The 19,555-nt window shown below is 43.9% G+C and overlaps 2 protein-coding genes across 2 annotated transcripts in view; one reads left to right on the top strand and one right to left on the bottom strand.

The window, feature by feature from the left end:
• kif1aa (kinesin family member 1Aa) overlaps positions 1-19,555 on the bottom strand; it is a 320,981-nt gene that overhangs the window by 220,156 nt on the left and 81,270 nt on the right. The window lies entirely within an intron of this gene.
• Positions 3,331-11,647, top strand: LOC122555746. Its single transcript, XM_043701827.1, has 4 exons — positions 3,331-3,846; positions 7,209-7,424; positions 8,581-8,787; positions 10,903-11,647. The coding sequence occupies exons 1-4, from the start codon at positions 3,661-3,663 to the stop codon at positions 11,092-11,094; spliced, it is 801 nt and encodes a 266-aa protein (XP_043557762.1). The 5' UTR covers positions 3,331-3,660; the 3' UTR covers positions 11,095-11,647.

Here is a 19,555-nt window from a genome sequence, read left to right as displayed (position 1 = left end):
TAAGTGAAATAGAATCCGCCAGAGAGCTCTTGAGTGTTTCAGTACACACAAATCACAAAGCAATGGTCGTGCACTACACAATATAATTGAGAAAAGGAAGCAAATGAGGAAGGCAGATCAACATTAAATGAGAAATGATTTTGAAAGCAATTAAGAGACAGGATGGAAACACCAGCATTACTTTCATGGTTAATGAGCCTCTTCAAAATATTTGATTCTGTGTTAACAATCTCCAGTGAGGATCTGCTATTTTATGTTTGTTTCCAGTCCTGCTTTTAGGGTTGACACTCTAGTTTTAAGGCATGCAGTTTGACTTCAGTAGTGACAGTTCATGATCAGTCGGGACAGAGCAATGGAGTTCCAACAGAGTGTCACAGCAGACCCAAAATGCTAACTCTGTCTTTCCCTCCACAAATCCAGCCAGACCTGTTCAGTTTCTTCAATCTTCCTGTTTTTATTTCAGACTTCCAGCATCTGCAGTGTTTTGCTTTCAGTTAAGCCTTAGGAAAGCTTTCAAAAACATGGGAGACTCGGTAAGACGAGATAACAAACACTTTGACTATCCCTCCTCTCAGCAGATTGTCCCATCCTGTAGATTTGTCGATTTTGCCCTCCAGGAATATACAAGAAAAGTGATTAAAAACCAATTACAATATTAGTCTGTGTGTGTGTTATTGGCCAGAGGTCCTAATGTGTGGGCTAGGGGATTGTGAGGGCCATAGTTTTGGAACAGCTGTTTTAAACATCCTTGCACTGCAGATAAACCAGAGGGAAACACTCTTTCTCACCTTGAATGCTGAAAGTCATTGGCAAAAAGAATTGAAGTCACATAATTTTAATCAACCTGCAAAACTAAGAATCACAAAATTGATTGCTCAATTCCTAACATCTCTGCAATCAGAACCATTAAAGATTGCTTCTGATAACTTTAGAACTGCTCTTCCTGACTATTTCAGAATTCATATAGAGAGAGAGAGTATGTTTGCGTGTTGTCATTATTATTTTCATCTTTACCAATTAATAAAGTAATTATTTTATTAATTCAAGAAAGTTTGGCGACTTTGGCGCATTTTAAAACATAAATTCACTTAGATCCAGGAGAAAGAGATTTGGAGGAATTGGAGAAAGCAAAAACTTCCATTTTATATTAACCTAGTTGCAACCAATCAAATGGGCAGGTGAATAACTGAAGGGAGTTAGTTCATTCCTTCTCACTCGGGTGTTTAGACATTTGGGCTATCTTATTTGGGACTGTAATGAATTAGAGAAACCTTTGGCGGTCTCTGGTCATAACGCCCTGGAATTATCTCTGAATTTCAACAACAGCTCTCCATCCAGTCCTGACTGAAGTTAATCTGAGCACACTCGTTCAATCTCATTTGAATTATGTCTCTGCACACAACATAATCTCAACAGTAAGTGTTTCATGATTTGTCTTAGTATTGATGGCTTGGCAGTCAGCAACGCAATGAGCAGAGATTTGGATTAGTCTTAGATATTTGGGCTGGAGGGATCAGCCACTCTAGGATGGGAGGCTGGGGAGATGGGTTTTGGAGGCTGGGGGACAGGAGGGGAAGGATTCCCTCAATGCATCCATGGCGGACCCCAGAATGTGTCCTTCACCTTCCTACCTTCCTTTCCAAACACGGGCTCCTTGTGTTGATCCATCTCCCCAATGGTAGAGAACAGGGTAATATGCAGGTCATGTGACTGCTAATGTACTTTTAAAGTGTCACGCAGGATGCTGATTTCAGAGCAGTTTGTTGGGGTTGCCTCTATGCTGGGCGGGCAGCATTCTCAATTTCCACACTTAAAATCCCAGCCCATGAAGCGATGTATCAGAGTGCTGCCAAGGGAAGGGGTTCTGGGTTTTAACCCAGTGACGGTGAAGGAGCAGCGTGGATTTCCAAGTCCGGATGGTGTGTGATTGGAGGGGAACATGCAGGTGATGGTGTTCCATTGCGCTCCTTATTTGTGTCCTTTGTAAATGCTGGGGAGCTGGGAAGCAGGCCAGTGGCTGCAGAATACCCAGTCTCTGGCCTGTACTTGAAGCCACAGCATTAATGTGGCTGGCCTTAGGATTCTGGTCAGTAATGACGGTTAATGTGGAGGGTTTGACGATAGCAATGCCATTGGATGCCAAGGCAAGACAGTCAGATTCCATCCTGAGTGGGATTATAGTTATTGCCTAATACCTGGGAGACACAATAGTGAAAGTGGGCTTGCCACAGAAGGGAATTTTCTTCACAAATGCTGGCAATGGGGCTAGACCAGTTTAGGATGCATGAGTTGGATCAAAGGTCTGTTTCTGTCATGTATAACTTTACGACTCTATGACTGACTGTGCCACAGCAGGATTGGGTGCTGAGGCCTGACTACAGCTTTCTAACACTGGGAGTCTCAACAAGTCTGCACTGTTGTTAATTGCAAATGCAGTAACTTTGCCGCCATGGAATGGCACAGTGGCTCAGTGGTTAGCACTGCTGTCTCACAGCGCCGGGGCCCAGTTTTGATTCCACCCTCGGGTAACTGTCTGTGTGGAGTTTGCCCATTCTGCCCATGTCTGTGTGGGTTTCCTCTGGATGCTCAGGGTTCCTCCCACAGTCCAAAGCTGTGCAGGTCAGGTGGTTTGGCCATGGGAAATGCAGGGTTACAGGGATCAGGTGGGTCTGGGTGGGATGCTCTTTGGAAGGTCAGTGTGGACTTGATGGGCTGAATGGCCTACTTCCACAGCGTAGGAGTTCTACATGCAGCCCCTCAGTTCCTTCTGATCGTTCTATGTGAACTATTCCAGTCCACCCCACCTCCGTGGCTGTATAAACCTGGTTATGTGTGGTAGCATGATGGTAAATCACGTGTGAGCACACATGCGACCCTGGGCCAGCACAGAGCCACAGAATCAGCTGGAACACACCCTGATGGAACTACATTTAAAAAATACAGCAATACTTGGAAATTAACATTGTCGAGCACTGTTGTGAAGTTTTTAAAACAATGCGAACATGTCATTCGTAAGTTTTCATTGGGATTTCCTGCTGGGCATCTCGCCCGATGGTATGGAGGCAACTCTGATCTGCCTCTGACCTACTAAGAAAATCAGAGGTACCTCTTGTCTGGTGGTGAGTAACAGACCCAGAGGAGAGGTTAATATAAACACAGCCACAGGGAATGTACAAACGATGCCAGGAGGCAGTGCTTGAGGGGGAAAAAAAATCAGTGAGTGGCAATGATTTAAATAGTAAATCTTCTCCTGAAGCTCACCCCTCCCCCCATCCCTTCCAATTTCCTGCTTTTGGCCAATTGCAGTACAGCGCTTCAAGGACAAAGGTCAAGCCAGACCAGTGAGCAAGGAAAATCCTACAGTCGCTTGCAGCTTTGTAACCAGGCTCTGTACCCCTGTACAACAAAGGAGATGTGGGAGGGGGTTAGATTGCTTTCGAATTCGAAACCTTCTATGAACAAAGGGGCTGTTTCAACCAAAGGACCTTGTGTCAAGGAGAGTGATTGCTTTCAGTCACAGGGCACATTCCTGTTGCCGGCTTCTCTTCCAGCTCCCTATTAGCTGCTGCCCAGCACCCTTGCTCTCCCTCCCTGTGTTGCTCGGGTCTGCTCTCCTGCTGGCTGGCAGCTACACCTTCTACCGTTTGTGCAGGCGCCCTCATGGCCTCACAACGAGGATCAGGGACACGGGAGAATGTGTACGAAACGCAGCGAGCTCTGAACGAGTACCTCCTCTTCCACTTCGGGTCATCACAGGAACTGTCGCTGTACATCAACGACCCAGTCGCTCTCCAGAATTTCCCGCAAAGATGTGCCCAGGAATGCATCAATTACTTCACCCAACAGGTAACAGACACGGCTAGTGTTCAGCCTCTATTTAAATACATAGAGTTCCAGATTATTACTGAAATGAATTAGGGTTTGGACAAAATCAGGATTGAGAGAGCAGAAAAGGAAAGTCAGGGACAGTGGGTCAGACACTGTCGTTTCACACTCTGGGACTGGCTGGGACAGTGGGTCAGAAACTGTCCTTTCACACTCTGGGACTGGCTGGGACAGTGGGTCAGACACTGTCCTTTTACATTCTGGGACTGGCTGGGACAGTGGGTCAGAACAGTGTGGAGAGTTGTTACATTTTTGTACCAGATTATATTTCAATTTCTCTCACTACTTGGATTGTTAAACCAGGTCATGGAAGCTCTGGTCAAGTTCCAGCCGATGACGTAGGCCTATTTGATGTTGTTGATGAAACTGACAGAAGCAGTACAATCCTCAGCACTCATCTTAATTCACATTAAATTAAGTTGGAAATGGTGCTTTAAAAATATATGAACAACAAGACAAGGAATTTTATATTTACTTTCTCAAGAAATTTGCTGAAAATAGTGATCAGTTGGAGAGCAACCAAGAGGTTTAATTTCATTCCATCCTGAAAGTGGAAGCAGTAAATAGTAAAGGGCAACAACAGTCTGGCCCTTTGCAGTCCAAGAGAAATTCTAAGTTTAAATGAAGCACTGGGTTGTGCCTCGTTGTGTGCAGTGTTGTCACCCCATTATCAAAGGGATATTAATTCCATGAAGGACAGTTTCATTAAGATGGAACCGGGAAGATGAAGGAGAATTGTCAGAGATTTTGGGCCCAGATTGGGACAGCAAAATACAAATGTCTTTGTGGCTTTGCAGAATTGCCAATTCATAAATGACTTAACTCAGGACTTTTGTTTCTTTACACTTTTTTGTTTCTTTCAAATGACAGTGCAGAGCCACAATGGAGTGTAGGATGAGTGAATGGGTGTGGTGGGGAAGATGGAATATCCCTGTTTTGCCAGATACAGCCTAGCTCCCAACATCATTGAAACATTGGCCCTCCCACCCCTCAACCCTCTGACTGCTCAAATCCCATGCCTCCATCCAATGCCTTCAGCCCTCCACGTTCCCATCGATCCCCATGCTCCCCTCTTTATCCCCCATAGCCACTCATTCTTCACACACTATACCATCCTCAGGAGCCACACAATTTGCAATGGGAATTATTCCAAATGCAGATGCAAGAAGAAAATTGGGACAATTTCATAAAACTCAGTCAAGACTCTGCTTTTGATATTGCTCAGGTCTTTAACTTATGGGAACAAATAACTAAAAACATTTCAAAGGTGAATATATTGTTGTAATCTCAAACCTATCCACTATTCCCCTGAACACTTACATCAACAGTGTTTGTGCACTGTTGATATGAGGAGGGAACAAGGATTAGTTTGACATTTTTAAATTCTTTCATTGGATGTGACTATCGCTGGCCAGGCCAATTTTTGTCACCCATCCCCAATTGACCTTGACCTGAATGGAACGCAAGGCCATCTTAGAGGGATGTTCAAAATCAAGCACATTTGCTGTGGATCTGGAGTCACATGTGGACCAGACCAGGTAAGGCTGGCAGATTTCCTTTATCAAAGGGTAGTGAACAAGATGGGTTTTTGCATCATCAATGACTGCTTCATCATCACCATTACTGAGTCTACCTTTATTTTTCAGATTTATTTATCGAATTTAAATTGCACCAGCTGCTGTGTTGGGGTTTGAACCCCCATCTCAGAGCATCGTCTGGGTTTCTGGGTCACTAGTCCAATGACATTGTAGCAGCATCACCTCCGTTGATTATCTATTGATGGATTGGCAAAGACACAATGGGCTGTTCGGTCATCTTGTGTGCTATAAACATTTGTTCCATATGTGTTGAATGGCTACAGTATCTTTTTATATATAGCAGAGTACAATGGGTACACAGTACAATTGGTACACATTTCTAATGGGTGGTACAGTTCGATGATAGTGGCTGTATAATATGTTACACTCTGAAAGAATTTATTTTTATCATTTGTCAAATGACAGGCATAACTGGAGTTATTTGCTATCACTGCTAAACCGTTGGATCTGCAAATTATTGTGTTACCATCGTTACCCCTCATTTCTCTGTGTGACCTGCAGTGCCTTTCACAGTCGCTAACACTGACAATAAGCTTACAGCAATGGATCACAGTTATTCCTCCTAAACCAGGTTATATTTACTGTCAGCATCTACAAGAAGCTCTCCATCATCAGGAAATGGATCTAAAACAGATAGGATAGTAAGTGAAAGCGTGGAATCACCGAAGGCAGTAATCTGATCTCTGGGGTTTAATGGCCAATTAGAAATTACTCAATCTCTGTTAAGTGCATTGTAATCCTTCCTGCTAACCTGGTTCTCCCACTCAGTCTCTCAGGTTGATGAGTTACATATTGTCCATCGTCTGCGGCAGGGAAAGGTGCCGGGAGTGGGGTGTGGGCTGGTTGGGGGGGCATGGATCTGACAAGGGAGTCATGGAGGAAATGGTCTCTCTGGAATGCTGATAGGGATGGGGAGGAAATATATCCCTAGTGATGGGGTCTGATTGTAGGTGGCGGAAGTGGCGGAGGATAATGCGATGTATATGGAGGTTGATGGGGTGGAAGGTGAGGACTGGGGTGTTCTGTCCTTGTTGCCCTGGGAGGGGTGGGATTCAAAGGCAGAGGTTTGGAAAGTATAGGAGATGTGCTGGAGGGCATCATCGACCACATGGGAGGGGCAATTGTGATCTTTGAATAAGATCCATAGGGTTCTGGCCAATATTGCTTCCTAACAGCCATCACTAAGATGTCTGTGAGAGTTTTCAGTGGACAAGTTGCATGCTCAGTTCCCAAATTACAGCAGTAACCATACAGAGTGGATTGGTAATTCTAAAGTTGTGAAAGGGTGTTATATTAAACTTCTCGGGGAGTGTCACAGAATCGAGGGTGACTTTCTTCCAGGTGTGGATACTGAGGTGACTAAACAGCCCAGTGCTGGATCTGTACATCCTGCCGCAGGGGAGGGGGCTGCCTGGGATGCTGGGTTTTCACACACATTCCTTCCTCTGTTTGCACTTGACCTCTGCTTGGGCTTGTCAGAGACACTCGAGATGGTTGGCACCTTCTTCTCCAGTTTGGGTAATTTCAGCCAAGGTATTCCCATGTTGTATTTTATAGGGATGCCGTTTCTCTAACCTCCTGCGGTGATGGAGCTCAGGGTGGGATAAGGGAAAAGGCAGGTCTACCTTTCTTTCTGGGCAGTGACCAATGTTGTTGATGCCCAATTGCTGATCCTGTGCACGGTGCTACCATTTCAAGTCTAACCTGTCCATTCACCCTTGCTAGACTGGCATTCCCTGCAGAGCCCTGGACATCGGTTGTGCTGTGGGAAGGGCCTCATTTGAGATGGCACGGGTATTTCAGGAGGTGGTGGGCATTGACTACAGCCTTTCATTTGTGACTGCTTGCAACCAACTGAAAGAGAAAGGCCAACTCCCTTACTGTGCTCTGACTGAAGGAGACCTGGGCACCCAGCACACAGCTGTTGTACCAACAGACATTGTAAGTACTAAGTTAAGTCATCCCTAATTTCCTAGATCTGGTATTTTACACCTCAGCATTGATTCGCTCTCCCTTGTATCTCTTTTGCTGTATTGCTATTGTTCCAGTCTGCTTGCCCACTGTCCTTCGGTGATTTCAATCCTATTTCTCCCCCTCTATGTTTCCTGTCAGCCGCTAGCACCAATTTACCATTCTGGACGGCTGTCTCTCCCTTGAGTCCTCCAAGCCTGAGTTCTTTCCTTGAACATCCATTGAATTAATTGAGGTGGGGGGGGGAACATGCTGAGAGCAGCTTCACGTTGCTTCTGACCAATCCTCGATGGGTGTCCTCATGGCCCATGTTCCCACCCTCCCCAGAGAATCAGACCCAGGACAGTTTTACTTTCCCTCCAGCCCTGGTGTGAACTACCTGGACTACTTGGTACCAATGCCCACCCATACAGAACAACATCTGGAACTTGGCTAGTGGAGGAACTCCCCAGTGCCAGAGAAAGCCAAGATTTAAACCCAGCTCCTTACCCATCATGATGCTGCAAATGAGTGGGTAGTCTGGATCAACACTTTTCAAGGTCATGAGAAAAGTAATACAATCATTAAAACATGGGAGATGGCCAACGATTGCACTGAATGAAGTCAGTGTTCACATGCGAAGCTTGCAAAATGTTCAAAAGAGCCTGTATTCTATCACTCAGACAAATAGTTTATTTCCTTCTCCTCAACAGCAAAGAATCAAAGTCTATTTCAGTCCATAGATTGGCACAACCAAAATCTGCCTGCAAAATAAGGACTGTGAAGTAACAGGGTCCTAACTCATTAATAACAAAAAGTCGGAGATCAGGGCTGCCATTTAAACACTGCATCAGGTGAGTTATGGCACTGTCTCCTCTGAAGGCCTTGAGTTAAACCAGCTCAGAGTGGGAGGAATTATTCCAATTGTAGTAAGCCTCCAGAGCTGTAGTTGCATGATGTTCCAGCATGGAGGGGGTTTTAATGTGTTGCTGTGCCTGTCATGGACAGGGTATAGTAGGGATGTTTCTTGCTGTTCTCAATCCCCAAACAGAAACAAACCCCTCTCCCAGCACTGATGTCTCTGACCCTCAGTATTATGGCAGTTCCTTCAAGTTGGCTCACTTTGTGCTTCTGTTCCATTCTTTAGGATCGGACTCGGTGTTTCTTTAGGCAGGGCGATGCCTGCAATCTACCCTCAGATCTCGGATCTTTCGGCTGTGTTCTGGCAGGCAACCTGATCTGTCGTCTACCTGACCCCTTTGCGTTCTTCCACAGACTCCCACAGCTAGTGGCCCCTGGAGGAATTCTTGTCATTACATCACCGTACACCTGGCTTGAGGAATTCACCCCAAAGGTAAAACGATCAGCAGGTGTCCTATCAACCCAGAATATTTCTGTGTGTTATGATCAAATGTCGAGGGAAATATGTCAGGGGTACATTTATTGAATTGATTACCGCAAGAAGAATTGCTGCTTGTGTAGGAATGAAATATCGATTTGTTCCTCCTATCCCCAGTCCTTAAATAAAGTATTGGTCGTCCTACCATTGAGCCACATTTGAGATCACATAGAGCCTGAGTTACATCTAGGTGTATACTTCAGGAATAGAGACGGAGGGAGCTAGATCTGCATACACATCTCTAATAGAAAGTGAGAGAGCTGTGCCTGTGTACAAATCTCTAATAGAGACTGAAGGAACTAGATTGAGTGTACACACCTCTAATCGAGACTGAAGTTAGATTCAGCATACACATCTCTAACAGAGGCTGAGGGAGTTAGATCGAGGGTATACATCTCGAATAGAGACTGAGGGAGCTAGATCGAGTGTATACATCTCTAAAAGAGATTCAAGGAGCTGGACTGAGCGTATACATCTCTAACAGAGACTAAAGGAGTTAGATTGACTGTGTTCATCTCTAATACAGACTGAAGGAGTGAGATCGAGTTTATACATCTCTAATTCCTCTAATAGAAATCCAATTGGGAAGTCAGGAGGAGCGTCATTATTCATAGATTGATGAGAACCCCATCACACGGGGAATAGTTTCAATGGATCATACAGGTACATTTACGGGGAAGTTAGTGAATTAAATGAGGGAGAAGGGGATAGTTACAATGATAGATTTTAATATGTGAATATTGGGTGAGCGGGGGTTTGATTGAAACATAAACAGCAGCAAGAACTGATGGTGCCCAATGTGTCATATATCCACTATCATCCAGTGTGTGAGTGTGAGTGTGAGTGTGAGTGAGAGTGAGAGTGAGAGTGAGAGTGAGAGAGAGAGAGAGAAAACGTTAAACTGAGTGATATCTCTGTATTTAAAGAGTTTTAGAAAAGATCCTCAAACTTCAGCTGACCACTAACAGCTTAATAGTAACCAAGCCCAAAGATTCACAAAGAAACTGCTGAATTATCCCATTGGAGCATCTAGGAATCCTTTTGGTGTTTCAGCATTGTTACCTGAGCCACATCTTCCTGTTGTCCTGCAGCTAATACTGAAGGCATTCAGCAGAATTATTAGCCTAGTTCTGAAGAGCACTTAACTCACCCCAGAGAGAGCGAGGCAGAAGGCAATGCTAGAACTTAGCAGTGCTATCTGTAATTTAGTGCAGCATTCCTATTAAAGGACCAGTTCCCCATACACAACATTGTGTAAACTACAAGAGGGATTATTCTCTCTTACCAGAGAGCTGCAGAAGCTGAGATATTGCATATAACCAGGATAGACAGGTTCTTGAACTACTGGGTCATCAAAGATTATGGACAAAGCTAAAAGTCACACAACATTAGCCTACAGTCCAACTGTTGGATTATAACCTGGTGGTGTGTGATTTTTAACTTTTTCCACCCCAGTACAACACTGGCACCTCCACATCAAAGATTATGGAGAACAGGCAGAAAAGTGAAGCTGTGGTCAAGCTCCGACAAACCCTCATTTTATTGCAGGCTCAATGGGCCATATGTTGGGGAGGCAATGGCCTGGTGGTATTATTGCTGGACTGTTAATCCAGAGACCCAGGTTATGTTCTCGGGACCCAGGTTCAAATCCCATCATGGCAGACGGTGGAATTAAAGATCAACTGATGATCATGAAGCCATTGTTGATTGTTGGGGAAAAGCCCATCTTGGTTCATTAATGTCCTTCAGGGAAGAATACTGCTGTGCTTACCTGGTCTGGCCTACATGTAACTCACAGCAAGATGGTTGACTCTTGACTGCCCTCAACTAGGAATGGATAATAAATGTCGGCCGAGCCAGCGATGTCCATCTCCCATAAATGAATAAAACAAAGCACTTACTCCTGCTTTTATTTTATCATTTTCTAAGATGCTCAGGGCTACCAACCAGATGTGAACACATGGCTATTACATAATACAAGTGGGAATAGCTCATAGTGTGAATGGGTGAATGATTCTAGCACTTGGGTAACTCTCATTTCACTCCCTTTCTTTTCTGTGTTTTACGCAGTCCCGGTGGTTGGGTGGGTACAAGGATGTCTCTGGCAATGAAGTGCGAGGCTTTGATACGATGAAGCGAGTCTTCTCTCCACACTTCGAACTACTTGCAGAGAAGAACGAGCCTATCGTGATCAGGGAGACAGCCCGCAAACACCAGTGGACAGTGGCTCACATGACTATATGGAGAAGGGGAACTTTCTAGAATCCAACAGCCTTCATCGTTCATGTAGGCGAAATAGTTTGGCTGGCAAAACAGTTAGAATACATAAAATCATCAGTTTTTAAATGTTAACAAGGCAAAGACTGATATAAAAGTGACATTTGTGCAGACCAATAAAATAGGTCCAGTGACCAACCAGGAACTATTGAGGGAAGGACTCTCTGGCTCAGTTCAGCCATCTGTGACCAATTTATGTCCCAGTCCCTCAACATTCAATGTTCCCCTTTGTTCCCTTGGGACCATTTCCTCTCACTAATGCCAATTTTGAAGGAACCAGTGCTGGTGCTCCTGAATGACATCCTGCAAAGATGCGTCACACGTGGAGCAGTAGGATTCATTTACTTGAACTGACTTTGCCTTTTTTTTGAAGAGAACATTCTATACTTAGAGCAGGATATCCACTATTGATGTTTCAGTTCGGTTTTGCTGTAATTTGAATGACTGTTTTCAGAAATTGGTTACTACCCCACTCTTGTAGTTCCTTCTTTTACCATCATGGTACTTCTATGGATCAATAAATGTTTCACTCAGCCAATCTCCTTTGTCCTTCTTCAACTAACCATTATGTAAGGAATGGAAATTGTACAATTTGAGATTCAGCTTCAAATATGTTATCCCACGTGAGGATACAGAATCTCTTAATCAGTCATTGGATTGACATCCCATGACTGGGTGGCTCTGCCATTATTATTTCATGGCACCAGGTTCCAAACATTAGTAAGTCACTGGCTACATACGCAGAGCAGCGCCAGACAAAGCCTACACAATATCCCGCACCCAACCAAAACAGTAACATGCAAGTCACAAGAGGTAGTGATCAAACTTCTCACACTCTGGCAAGTCACAAGAGGTAGTGATCAAACTTCTCACACTCTGGTCATAAACTCTAATCATAAACCATGTTCTGCTCACCAAGGAACACGATTGGGCTTTAAGCATTGAAATCGGGACAGAGAACAGCATCACAACAGATCCCACAAATCTGGGGGCTGAGTTATGAGGCAAGACTTGATAAACCTGAGCTAATAGGCCTGGAAAGAAAGCACCCAACAGCTAATCTGAATGTGTACTAGATTATTAAAGTCAAGAGACCGGTTCCTCCAGACTCCATGAAACTGTGGCATCATTACTCAGAGACATAGTTCAAGATGCAGAAGGGTATAATAGGAAAACTACCAAGAAATTCTTCACACAGATGTTCAATCTATGTTCCAGTCAGAACAGGGGAACCTCAGGAATCATTCAAAAAAACAACAGAATATATAACATAACACAATAGAGCGCAGGACAGGACCTTCGGCCCTCGATGTTACACCGACCTGTGAAACCAATCTAAAGCCCATCTAACCGACACTATTCCATTTTTGTCCATATGTCTAACCAATGTCCATTTAAATGCCCTTAAGGTTGGCAGGACTACTACTGTTGCAGGCAGCGCATTCCATTCCCCAGCTACTCTCTTCGTAAAGAAGCTACCTCTGACATCTCTCCTATATCACCCCTTCAGTTTAAAGCTGTGTCACCTCGTGCTAGCCATCAGCATCTGAGGAAAATGGCTCTCACTGTCCACCCTATCTAACCCTCTGATTATCTTATATGTCTCAAGTCACCTCCCAACCTTCTTCTCTCCAACGAAAACAGATATAAAACTAAGGCAACTGAATGGAGTTGATAAACCAACTACACTCAGAATGAATAGAACCGCAAGCTCAAATGGTGAATGGCCTACTCCTGTTCCTTTGGAACAAAGAGGAGGAGGAAAGGTTGCAGCTGTGGAATGTTCCGTGGGAGTAAGTGATTAAATGATGAAAATGTCAGTACTTAAAAATAGGTGAGGTAAGACATGGATGAGAATCTCTGCCTGAGTGGAGTTGATGCTCACTTAGACTGGCTCAAGTGAATACCCGGGTTCCGTATTTCTATACAACTTACTACATGCAGTACAGTAGTCCCTCGTACTCGTGAGGCTACATTCCAGGACCTACCACGAAAGCCTGAAACAAAAGATAGGAGTAAACCCATTCATTACGATGGGAAACGTTTGTTCCCAGCAGCCTCCTGGTCACCAGTTCCCTCTAATAATGGGAGCAGAATTAGATCATTCAATGAGATCATGGATGATCTGAGAATCCTCAACTCCACTTTCCTGCCTTATCTCCGTAACGCTCTATTGCCTTACTGACTGAAATTCTGTCTTTCTCAGCCTTGAATATAATTAATGACCCAGCATCAACAACCCCATTCCACATGTTCACTACTCTCTGAGAGAAGACCTTCCTCCTCATTTCTGTCCGAACTGAATGACACCTTATTCTAACACTGCCCTCTGGTCCTGGACTGTCATACAAGGGGAAAAAAACTCCCAGCATCTCTCCTGTCAACTCTTCGAATAATCTTCAATAAAAACTGAAAGAATTGCAGATGCTGGAAATCAGAAACCAAAACAGAAGTTGCTGGAAAAGCTCAGAACGTGTAGCTGCACCCACGGAGAGAAAGCGGAGTTAATGTTTAGGGTTCAGTGACCCTTCCTCAGAAATGGATTTAGTCCTGAGGAAGGGTCACTGGACCTGAAACGTTAACTCTGATTTCTCTCCACAGAAGCTGTCAGACCTGCTGAGCTTTTCCAGCAACTTCTGTATTTACCCCTAATAATCTTGAATGTTTAAATGAGGTCTCCTCTCATTCTTCCAATCTCAAATGAGTACAGGCCTAACCAACTCAATCTCCCCTCCTTAGAAAATCCTTCCATACCCAGTATCAATCTCTGGAGTCCCTCCATGCTTGTGTATTTTTTTCTGAGAGAAGGGACACAGTATTCCAGATATGGTCTAACTCGGGCTTTGCAGAGTTTTAGTGTTGATAAAGTGTGGCGCTGGAAAAGGCACAGCTGGTCAGGCAACATCCAAGGAGCAACAAAGTCAATGTTTCAGGCAATTCCCTTCTTTTAGCGTGACATCTCTATTTTAAATGACATTCCCTTTGAAATGCTCCATTTGTCGTCTCTATTAACTGAATTAGATCCTCGATTTTTGTAATTGGTGTCGAACAACTCCCAAACCCCCCTGTTTTGTAAATTGCTGCTGTCTTTCCTCATTTAAATAATAATCAATACTTTTATTCTTCTTGCCAAAGTGCATAGCCTTACATTATTTGATATTCTAAAAAAATACTTGTGGTATGGGGTGAGGGGGTGAACGATAGTTTTCAAAGCGTACATTCCACTCCCACGTAACTCAACTGCAATATGAAAATGTAGGCATGCAATAGGTTTACTACTCCAGTCATAACTTGGTCAATAGTCGGCAAAGCAACACAATCAATTCAAACTGGTTTTCAGCATGGTATGGACTGATGAAGAGTCACCGAACTCGAAATGTTGACCCTGTTTTCTCACCACAGATGCTGCCAGGCCTGCTGGGTTTTTCCAGCAAGCTTCAGATCTCCAGCATCCACAGTCCTTTGCTTCATTTTAGTGTTCGAATTGGTTCTGTTCTTCCCAGCACCACAAAGATTTAAGTATTCAAATGCTTGTTGAATTTTGTACAGCTGCCTTTCTCTCTCACGATGTTTATCCCATCCACTATCTCACATTCCTCCTCCTTGGCTACAAGGTCTGCATCGTGACTTTTTTGTGAGAACAGGTGCAAAATATATATTAAGAACAATACCCACGTTTTCCACCTCCTCACACAGGTTATCGTTTCTATCCTTAATTGGTCCGCCTCTTGCCTTAATTATCCTTTCAGTCTTGATGTATTTATAAACATGGATTTCCTTGATATTATTTGCCAATAGTTTTCAAGTCCTCTCTTTGCTTTCCCAATTTTCTTTTCAATATCAACCCTGCATTTTTAGATTCCTCCAGGCTTTGTCTGGTATTGAACTCTTGTATAAAGCTTTCTTTTTCAACATTTTCTCTCCTGCCCTTATCCTCTGGGTGGAGCTAGATTTCGAATTGTAGATATTAGCTTGCTCTGATCATCGAATCCCTAAAGCATGAAAGCATATCATTTGAGCCACTGAGTCCACACTGACCCTCCAAAGAGTATCTCAGCCAAACCACCTCATCCCTGCATTTCCTATGGCCAATCCACGTCTTTGTACTGTGGGAAGAAACTGAAGCGCTCAGAGGAAACCCACACAGACCCGGGGAGAATGTGCAATCTTCAAACAGACAGTTGCCCGAAGCTGGAATCGAACCTGGGTCTCTGGCACTGTGAGGCAGCAGTGCTAACCACTGAGCCACCCCTGAAGCCGCAACATGTTTCTTTGTGGGAATATTTTTGTACTGTACCCAACCTCCACCACTATTCTGACTGATTTATCTTTGAGTGACTGTTTCATCAAATCACTTGTTGGCTTTCCCCTTCCGAACTGGGATGCAGGAGTCGGGATTAAGATCGAGGATGTAAAAGTCACACTCACGGACCTCTCCCTGGGATTTTCACGGAAGTGCCCCTTTGCGACATGGAGACATTCTGCTGATCTGATTCAGGACTAAGGGAGGGCTCTTGACATTGTCAACCAGGGGCTTCCCAGTTTGAGAGGAGCCCTTCCTGAAGAAGGGCTAATGCCCGAAACGTCGATTCTCCTGTTCCCTAGATGCTGCCTGACCTGCTGCGCTTTTCCAACAACACATTTCCATCTGAGAGGAGCAGTTGCCTACAGCGGCTGATCAAGAACTGAAAAGATGTGGCAACATGGGAAGAGCTGCCTCAGGGAATCTTTGAAAAGGACACCAGTAAGAAACCAGATGCAGGTGTGTTACCGTTGGTAGGGTGGGCTGGGAACTCCCTGCAGGCTGGGGTTTGGCTGCAGCCAGGCTCAGGCAGGAGAGAGGGCCTTTTGGCCTACAAGGAACTCTAGGCCCCAATGCCTTGCTGTTGGATCTCCACAGCGAGAGCTTGGAAAATCCCGGTCAGCACCCTCTGATTGAAGCTAGCAAGGCTTATTTGCTAGGAGAGAAAAAGTAAGGACTGCAGATGCTGGAGAGTTAGGGTCGAAAAGGGTGGCACTGGAAAAGCACAGCAGGTCAAGCAGTGTCCAAGGAGCAGGAGAGTCGACGTTTCGGGCATAAGCCCTTCATCACAAATTATGCTCGAAACATCGACTCTACTGCTCCTCGGAGGCTGCCTGACTGGCTGTGCTTTTCCAGCACCACACTTTTTGAGAAGGCAGCTAGCCCTGCCGGCACTGAAACATGACTCAGCCAAAATGGCTGGCTTCAGGAATGGCGCTGGATGATTAGCCTGCAGGCCAGTACCAGGGTTTCAGTGCCCCGTGTGCCTGCAGACCCAACGCCAGCTCCACCCAAATTCCTGCCTCACGTCTCAGTGTGGTGAAACTGAACTCCCACAACAATTTCACTGCACTATGATCAACACCACTTAAATATTTTCCTACTAACACCCCTTGAAACTTCCCAGAGTTATTCCCAAAAGCTAAGCACAGAACCCCTTTCTGTTGTTGGGCTTACCACATGCTTGCTTAAAATAAATGTCCTCCTGAAGGTATTTTAAGAATTCTACTTCTTATACACCTTTAACACTGATTTTTATCTGAGGTAATATTTTGGTAGTTGAAATGGCTTCCTATCGCTGCCATTTCATTTCAAACTTCTTAACAATTGGAATTATATATTTGCTCTTCTCTCACTCTACACAAGGAGTCGGGGGTAGGTAATAGAGCTGTGTGGTTGGTCCTTTTCATTTCTCCATCCAACCCAATTATTTCATTTGATGATCCTTCTAACATACCATTCCTCAGGTGAGAAAAGACTTTTTAACCCAGTGAGTAATGTTTGGAATGCATCGCCTGGAAGTCTGGTCAAGGAAGTTTCAATTTGGACATTCAAATGGGCATTGGATGGTTATTTAAATAGAAGCAGCCTGCAGAGTTACAGGAAAAAGGCATGAGATCGGCACTGAGTTAAAATGCTCAGAGCCAGTGCAGAAACAATGGGCCAAGTGGCCTCCTTCTGCACTATAACAATTCTATAATTCATCAAAATTGTGGCTGCTTCGTTAAGCAATAATGTAATCCTCACCTTTTTTAAAATCTAATTCACTATCCTTTTTGAAACTAGAAATACTGATCTCTATTTTCCTTTAAGCTACATTTCAGCAACACCTACATTATCATCCTTTCAGGCTGTGCCCTTAGCTCATCTATCATATTCACTTGACTTGCTCATTGAAGTACATACATTGAACCATGGAACAACTCCTTTGTTATCTATCTTCTTTCTTTTGATTTCTTGACACTCCCTATATTTCTTTGCTAATTTTCTGCCTTCTATTTCCACCTTTACATATTCTCAAACATTTGCAGATTCCTTTGCCGTCTGCTAAATTAATTTGAACTCTCTTCAACTGCAGCAGCAAGGTTACCTGCCAAAATGTCAATCTGTCTCCTGCTCCAAAGGCCTAGCAATCTAAAGTGCACCATCTCTCTAACTATTCATTCAGTTGTTCTATTTTTCAGTGCCTATACTTATTAGTGGAGTATATTGAGAATGGATACAATAATGAGATGGCAATGTAACAGTGATATTGGTAGTTGTGTGCAAGAGACTGTGCAGAATGGATGGAATAATCTGTACTGGTGAAAGATGTACTTACAGAGAACATTAGTCACTCCTGCTCAGGCTTAACTATTATGGGCTTTGAACAAGCAAGAAGTAACAAGGAGACCCATCTCTCCAACATGCAGAATAAAACCCCAAGCCTCATGAAGCCAATTAGCATCAGCACTTAAAAGTAATCCAGATTGGTAGTTTACAAGGTTTATTTATTAATCCTACACCGCCCTCACTTTTCTTCCAATCCTGTAACAAGCAAATCCCCACCTGTAATCTGCTGATGACTTTTCATTTGTTAAAACACAAGCTGCACCAGTGTAGTGTATTTCGAGGGTAAACGCACCACAGGCACAAGGTTGAGCTGTACAGAGCAGGTAATTAATTTGTTCCTGCTCTGTGTTCAATGGGCTGATCTCACCCAGAGAAGCAACAAGAGATATTTATCTCACACTTTTAACTTCATAAAACATCCCAAGGCACTTCACAAGAGGCATTCTGAAGCAAAACTGGGTCAACATAAGACAAGATAAAGGCAAGTGGCCAAAAGCTTCATCAAACAGATTAGAAAGAGTGTGGTGGAGGAGTAAAGAGAGGAAGGGACAATGTGAGCATTAGGGAGGGAAATCCAAAGTTCAGGTCCTAGACAGCTGAAGAAAAGGTCACATATTGCGGAGCAATTAAAATCGGGGTGGCCAAAATTAGGTGGAATGTTGCTATGTTGGAGTTTGTGGGGCTACAGGGGATTACAGCAATAGGGAGCGACAAGCATATGGAGGGGCATAGAAAGAAAGCATGAGGACTTTAAAATTGAGGTGTTGCTTTGCTGGGAGACAATATAAGTCATTTATCACAAATTGATACGGATTTGCTTCAAATGAAGACACAGGGAATTAGTATTTTCAAGGACCACACATTTACAGATGGTCAACAGTGGGAATCAGTCAAAATTGCATTGGAAGTTAGTTCTAGAAGTTACAAAAGTATTGATGAGGGAATCAGTTGCAGATGAGCTGAGGCAGTGGTAAGGTCAGACAATGTGACAGAAATGCAAGTGGGTGGTCGGAGTGAGATGTTTTTGTTCTTTGCATGTGGACTGGAGAAGACAAGGTGGAATACAATCAGCTAAAGGACTTGCTTCTAATCCCTGCTCGGAAACGTCTGATGGAATATTTGACAAATGCTGACATGAGGTTCTGCCTCAGCCATAACTGAATCAATTATTGATATCATGGCTTCGATGTTAGTGATAGCCACTGGTCAGAGATGATACACAACTTGTAAAGGTCTACCTGGTGAGAGCTGAGATAACGTAGAGGAAAGTTTTGAAGCCAATGCCTGCTCACAAGGCACACTCATGGAAGTGACTGCACTGGGTATTTTGGTACTTCTGGGGCATTTAGTTTACATGCTTGTAGAATTGGAACCAATTTTATTGGATATTTTTCAGATACTGCTCATTATAAAATGTTATGGGCAATCTTTACAACTAATAGAGTCATAGAGTAAGCAGACAGCATTGAAACAAGCCCTTCAGCCTAAACTGATCCATCCTTACCATGGTAACTACTCATCTAGTTTCAGCTGCCCGCATTGGTCGATACCGCTCTGAACCCTTCCCATCATTTTTTTAAATGTTTCTTAAATATTGCTATTGTACCTGCCTCAACCACTTTCTCTGACAGTCCATTCCATATACTCACCACTCTCTACATAAACAAGTTGCCCCTCGGGCCCTTCTTAAATCTTTCCCCTCTCACCTAAAACCTATGCCCTCTTATTTTCAATTCCCCATCCCTGGGAAAAAGACTATCTGTATTCATGTTACCTATGCTCTTCATGATTTTATACACCTTAATAAGATCA

This window comes from Chiloscyllium plagiosum, chromosome 13 (assembly GCF_004010195.1).
Source record: "Chiloscyllium plagiosum isolate BGI_BamShark_2017 chromosome 13, ASM401019v2, whole genome shotgun sequence".
Classification (NCBI taxonomy): domain Eukaryota; kingdom Metazoa; phylum Chordata; class Chondrichthyes; order Orectolobiformes; family Hemiscylliidae; genus Chiloscyllium; species Chiloscyllium plagiosum.
This window is presented reverse-complemented; position numbering and strand designations above follow the sequence as displayed.